This window comes from Ursus arctos, unplaced genomic scaffold (assembly GCF_023065955.2).
Source record: "Ursus arctos isolate Adak ecotype North America unplaced genomic scaffold, UrsArc2.0 scaffold_23, whole genome shotgun sequence".
Taxonomy (NCBI): Eukaryota; Metazoa; Chordata; class Mammalia; order Carnivora; family Ursidae; genus Ursus; species Ursus arctos.
The window spans coordinates 33,695,295-33,702,530 of NW_026622908.1; the positions used below are offsets into that span (position 1 = coordinate 33,695,295).

Here is a 7,236-nt window from a genome sequence, read left to right on the forward strand (position 1 = left end):
CCACCCAGGTGTCTTGAGAATTGTTGAATCATTTTTTTACCCACCTGAAACTAAGCTAAAGCTGTATATTATTATTCGTTGAGATAAATAAATAAAAGAACATTCAGAGAAACTGTCACTGTCTGGAGGTGCTGAAGAAGCCATGACGACTGGATGTGATGTGGCATCTGGATGAGATTCTGGAGAAGGTAAATGGCATTAGTTAAAATCAAAGTAATCTGAAAGAAATATGGATATTAGTTAAAAATAATGTGTTCACGTGAAGCGAATGAGTTGTGACAATTGTACCATACCATGTAAGATGGTAACAGGGGAAACTGCGTACAGAGAATATGGGAACTCTGTATCATTTCCACAATTTCCCTGTAAATATAAACCTGCTATAAAATATAAGCCTTATTAAAAAGAAGCAGCTTATTTTATTTAATATGTCATCAAAGTTTATCTGTCTTGTAGCATGGGTCAGCAGCATCCCTTCTTTTTAAAGTTGAATAATACTCCATTCTATGTGTATCACAAAATATGCACAGTCTATGTCCCATGTTGAGTCTGAAGACCAGAAATTGCTGTAAACTGGTAAGAGTTGATGTCTCAGTTCAGGTCCACAAGCAGGAGGCTGCTGTGGAGTCAGGAAGAGTTAATGTGTCCGTGTGCAAGCCATGAGACAGGAAGAGTTAATGGTTCAGTTTGAAGGCTCTCAGGCAAGGAAATTCCATCTTACTCAGGGGAGGTTAGACTTTTGTAATTTTCAGGCCTTCATTTGGTTGGATGAGGACATTACTTTAGTGAGAAAAATCTACTTTATTCAGTTTACCAATTCAAAAGTTAATATCATTCAGAAAAATCTCATAGTCACAACCCAGAATAATAGTCGAACAGATATTTGAGCACCCTGTGGCCCAGGCAAGTTAACATATAAAATTAAAGAGTACAAGTCCACTGTTTTTCCACTAGTACTTATACACATCTCCTGAAATCACACTTGATCTCCAAATAAAGAAAATACAAGGTCATAATTGCACCTAACATCGTACAACTATCCTGCATACAACTGAAAATGCACTAAAACCTCCACAAAAAGGGAAGGCAATTTTGGGGGGTTGATTTTTACTTTCTCCTTGACATTCTGTTAGTTAAATACTACAATGGAAAATAAAAATACTAACATTCTATGACAGAAAGCTAATATATCTTCTGTTACATGATAAGGTAATAAGAAAGGGAACAAAACAAAGATATTTGCTTTACATATATTCATACACACAAGCATATTCATAATGTAAGGAGTAAATATAATAATTACAGTCTTCATTTTTCTAACAGTCACATGGTTAATTTATAATTACTTTCTTCTGTTCCTCGTTCTGTATTCAATGTGCCTTCAGCAAGTAGCAAAGCTGGTCATGGTTCTTAGCTGGTGGGCTAACACAGACCTTCATTAGTGAAGGGTCTGGATCCTTAGTAGTTCTGCCTGGATTGGGTTGTTGTAGTTTTCTATTGACCTTATCACAGAGCATGGTGATACTAACGGTGATCTGATGGGATCTCCTGTATTCTAGATATATTCTTCCTTATCTCCATTGTGGAGTAGTAGTCCAATTTCCCTGTGGTTGCCAGGATAAATCACCCCAGCCAGCACAACAGCTATGTCTTTGCCTGTAGATTCAAAGACATGAGCTGCCCAAAGTGGTCTGGGAGCAGTCTTAACATTCTGTTTAATAGAATCTTGTGTCTCTTGCTGGAAGCACTTCACTTTGGAATGAAGACCTTGAAGCAAGAAGAGCATAAGTAAATGGGAACAGGAAGCAAAAATTTTGCTATTGGGTCACTAAGGTTAATAATGCCTGATGCCTCTCCCATTTCTATCCTTTAATTACAGGACCTGGCTATGGGAGGAAGAGCAACATGTGATGGGTGCTGATTCAGAGCATATATGGCTTTCCAAAGAACTGAAGACTCTTGCTCCAACCCTGGAACTTATTGCTACCTAGGTTGTATTATAACTAATTCTGCAAAAGGTCATTCCACCACTTTACCAGGCCGATTGCTTCAACAGAGAGGGAAATGTAGTAAGACCAGTGAATTCCATAAGCATGGGACCATTGTGGCACCTTATCTGCTGTGAAGTGAGATTGCTGACCACAAGCAATGCTGTGTGAAATGCTATGAATGTGGATAACACCGAAATCAAACTGCGTCACTCACTGGTTCAAAGTCTTCCCAATGATTGCCCCACAGTATTTAGCAGTGAGCCTTAACATGATTACGAGACCCTTCTTCATTTTCCATGTTCCTCTCTCTCCAGGTTCATATTCTGCTATTTACCTTTTTTAAGCTCATTGTCTAGCACATTGCCTGGCACATGGTCAGAGTTCAATAAATAATTGTTGATGGAATAGATGGATTAACAACCGTAGCCACACTGAATTCCTGAGGTTTCCTGCATACTGATTTTCACCCCCTGCCCTTTGTTATGTATTCTGTCTGGTAAGAATGCTCCCACTTCAACTGATGTGAACATATTCACTCTGCTGACTTGATTTCAAGTTTCAGGTTCCATGTTGTATGTCCTTTCATCTTGGAACCTTTCCTGACCCTCGTTCTTTGGTGTGTATCCCTTAAACATGTTTTCATTGCACCCTGTAAAGCCACTACCTTACCATCTATAACACCGTGTTGTCATCTTCTGTTCCTCTCTGGGTGTCTCTCAGTGCATCCAAAGCTCTGTGAAGGCAAGACCCAGGTTCCTCTCTATTCACTTTTGAAGCCCCATTAAAAATCAATGTGTCTGATATATTCTTTGGGCTCAAGAAACTTCTGCTGATTAATGAGTGAGGGATGGAAAGAATAAATGGAATATATTTATCCTGAAGTTGTTTTGTGTGTAGATGGAGCCACATATTTTTAAAAATACCTTTTTGTAATGAAATGTTACCAAAAAGTAAACTAATTTTAAACAAAGTGTGGTTTCTCAAAGAGATCTAGCTAGAATTCTCAGAGTCTGAATCAGGAAAAATAGGAAAAAATTACCTACACCCCAGTATTTTTTTTTCTCTACATTTTATTGACTTTATTCACCTTCCTTTATACTTTTATTTTTTATTCAGTATTTATCGTGCACCAGACATTTTTCTACTTGTAGAAACTATTCTTAGTTATCAGGCAAGAACTTTATGGAGTATAAGTGTATATTACAATATAGAAATTCCTGTCTGACTTTAAAATAATCTTTCATTCGAGGCGTTGCATTTGCTAACGGCTTATCATCATAAGATGGGTGACATGAACAATACAAAATGATTCTGTAGCCTACAAGGAAATTTGGAAACAGGTATAATATTCTTTACCTACCCCTTAAGGGTTAAGCGGGCTGTTGCTTTTATATTCCTAAAGTAGTTACATACCACAATATTACAGTGGACATATTATCATCAACTATGATAAAAAAAAAATCAGCAGAGTTGTTAATGAAATGTTCATAGAATTTAGTTATATGAAATTAATTAATATACACATAATATGTAATTATATATACCTACATATAATTATGATATATAATATGTGTATATAATAATATAACATGCATATGTATGCTATATATAATATGTACATATTAAAATATCATATATTTTATATTACACATAATATATGTGGTATCAAGCAAATCTCTAGTTCAATAAATGGTATCTATTATAATCATCTTTCTATCATCATTGTCTGGCACTGTATCACAGCATTTAAGAGCATATCCTGAGAAATCAGGTAGATTCTAATTACTGACTCTTCAGTATATTTATTTTGATGCTTTCCCCTTTCTGTTTCTTAACCTATAAAAATGGCTATAATAGTAGTGCCTCCTTTTTTCAATTGTTATAGAGATTGCTGCTCAATCAATACCAATATATTTTTAGTTATTAAATTATGATGACAGCTTAGGAATCCATACATATGAATTAAGCTAGTAAAACAAAGCACCAATTTAGTAGAATTATTTAAATATGCAAAGAGTGATCCAGGGTTAGGGTTATTTTTCCTTTTCTTGAACCCATGTCTGTTCTTTTCAATGCAAAACCTTTGATTCATAGAAGTTTTTTTTTTCTTTATTTCATAGGTATTCCTTCTCAAGATCATCCAAAATGTCCTTTTGACCTTTGCTTGAGTTGCATCAATGTGGACATCCAGGCGCATTTACTTGTCACCTAAAATAGCTTTATTACTACACAATTTCCTAATGGCATTTTTCATCTGGTCATTTCTTAAGGTATAGATTAAAGGATTTAACATGGGCGTTATGGTAGTATAGAACAATGCTACTGCTTTATCAATAGATAAAGTAGCTGCGGGTCTCATGTACACAAATATACAGGGCACAAAGAATAGGACAACCACTGTGATGTGGGAGACACAAGTGGAGAGGGCTTTGCGCCTCGCCTCCAAGCTGTGGTTCCTTAGGGAACGCAGAATGACCACATAGGAGACCATCAAGAGAAGGAAGTTTAACAGACAGATGAAACCACTGTTGGCAGCAACGAAGAGCCCTAGAGTATGGGTATCAGTGCAGGCAAGATTGAGCAAAGGGTTCAGATCACACATAAAGTGATCTATGACGTTAGGGCCACAGAAAGGTAAAGGGATGATAAAGAGAATTTGTATGGTTGCATGAAGAAAGCCTCCGACCCACACCACTCCCATTAGCAGGACACATACGCGCCGACTCATGATGGTCATGTAGTGCAATGGCTTGCAGATGGCCACATAGCGATCATAGGCCATCACTGTAAGCAGAATAACATCAGCACCTCCAAAAAAATGTTCTCCAAATATTTGGATAATACAGGCATTGAATGGGATGGTCTTCTTCTCACGGAGTGATTCTATGATCAGTGTAGGGGTATTGACAGAAGAATAGCAGGCATCAATGAAGGAGAGATAGGCCAGGAAAAAGTACATGGGGGACCCTGATAGTGGGCTGGCAGTGATAGTGACCACAGTGAGCACATTTCCTACCATAGAGATGATGTAGGTGACCAAAATCACAACGAATATGATTTTCTGCATCTCTGGATTCTCTGTGAGCCCCAGTAGAACAAACTCTGTCACGTTGTTCCTATTCTCCATCATTTCATATTATGATTAATTACATTACCTGAAAAAGAAATCCCTTTTGATTAACATAACTTGATTTTATTAAGCTTCTTCATCTCATAAATAGTAAATGCCTAGATTCTACTGAGTTGTGTATTCTCATGAGGTTTTTGAGATAGAAAGTAGTTCTGAATTCTTGAAGATGGTCTGTGCACACTTCATTGTCTGAGATGGCTAAGAGCCTATCTTGAAGTAGTCGTACTAGCAGCTAAGTTTGAAAATAGTGATAGAAAATGGATGTCAAGCCAATGAATATAGAGTTCGAAATTTTCCTTTATCCTTACGGTGTGGGGACCCATGGAAGGTAATTGAGGGTAAGAGTGAAAGGATGAAGAGGAGTTGAAGGAAGTGTGATTCTTGCAAATAAGTCTGGTAAAGATCTTTGTGTGCCTTGATGACGTCAGATCAGATTCAGTAAGGGGATTCAAGCCAGGGACAAAAAGCCCAGTATCAGACTATTTATAGTAGTTGACAAAAAGTGTAACAGGGTGTTTCTTATAAGAATGTAATAAAAGCTCCAGAAGCTATTACAAAAGAATTGATAATATATGTTGTCAAATCCAATAACTTTATAATAGCTGATAAATATATTTTTAAATGATTGATTGCTATGTGCATGGCATGGCAGTAATCTGTGGGATTAGTATTATTTAACCATTTTGCAAATGAAGAAACAATTGCAGAGACTGATGTTAATAGTAAAAATATCAACTAAAACTTACTAGTTACTTGTGTTTTGTTTTTACGGAAATGTCATTGTTTAATCCTCACTACAAACTTGTGAGATAATTGCTACTATTATTTTATACTTCTTTTACGCAGAAGGAGATACAAATGTAGAGAAGAAGTTAAGAATCTTGCCCAAGTTCAAGCAGATAATAAAAGGTAGAACCAATATTAGATCAAATTGTATTTGTTAAATTTCCCCTCAAATTTTTAATCCCTGCCTAACATTTTTATGTAATAATAAGCAATGTTGAACTAGTAATCTGCTTTTGATATGCCATAATAGTTCTAATGACTTTAATGTTATTTCAGAAAAGTGTACATGAGGCAATTTCATGAACGAACACACACACACACACACGCACACACATATTGGAATCCCTAAATATTAATAAAAATGTGGTGCTGCTTTCACTGAAGAGCACTTTTACCTTGACCTCTTATGCAGCCCCATTTCCTGCCTTCCCAATCTCCTTACAAGCATGGGTCCCTAGATTTTTCTGGACAATATTGAAAATGACTATGACAGTGGTTAAGTGTGGTGCATGGGTTTGAAAATCAGAGAGACTAGCTTAAAATCTTGCCTTTTGCACTTGCCACTTCTTTTATCCAGGGTACATTTCTTGGCCTCTTACATCCTTACTTCCTCATCCATAAAGTGGGAATGACCATATCCATATCCCAAGTATTATGAAAATTGAATGAGGAAACATATAGGAACATATCCACCTCATTACTGTGGGCACATAGGAACTTTCACCTATTTTTTTGACTGTGTATGCAGCTAGGAGATAAGAAGAATTGGTATTTTGAGTGAATTACAGATAAACATTTAAGCATGCAATAAGCGCAGGAAGATCCATCTCCAATTTTACTTTTCAAGAAGCCACAGAGACTCACATTATCCATAACAGCTGAATGCAGGAAGGACTGTCCCTGGTCTTGCTTGGATTAAATGACTGGTGATTTATGTCATTTATTACTCAAATTTATGCCTTTTTTATGTGTGGAGTGTATTTACATTAGATTTTCATGTTCATGATTAATTTTGAGTGTTAATGGAGGTGTCTCATAGTGGAAGAAAATGCCTGGTGTCAGAGACCTGGGTCCTACAAATTGCATAATCTGTATGAGCCTCAAAGTTTTCATTTGCCCAATTAGGTTAATGATATTTAACAACTATCTTTTGAAGAACTGGTGTGTGGATAAAATATTATGGTATTTGAAAAACGTTGAAACATATTGATTACTACATAAAGAACACATCAATCTTTAAGATGCTTCAACACTACTGAAAAACTTACCTTACAGACTTAGACGATCTTAATGATGTCTAGTGGTTTTCAGAAATAATTCCATCTTCAA

General features: G+C 36.3%; 1 protein-coding gene across 1 annotated transcript; it reads right to left on the reverse strand.

Moving 5' to 3' along the window:
- Positions 1-4,188: 4,188 nt before the first annotated feature.
- On the reverse strand, positions 4,189-5,118 carry LOC113246426 (olfactory receptor 4C46-like). The gene has a single exon (XM_026487035.4). The coding sequence runs from the start codon at positions 5,116-5,118 to the stop codon at positions 4,189-4,191; it is 930 nt and encodes a 309-aa protein (XP_026342820.3).
- Positions 5,119-7,236: the final 2,118 nt, after the last annotated feature.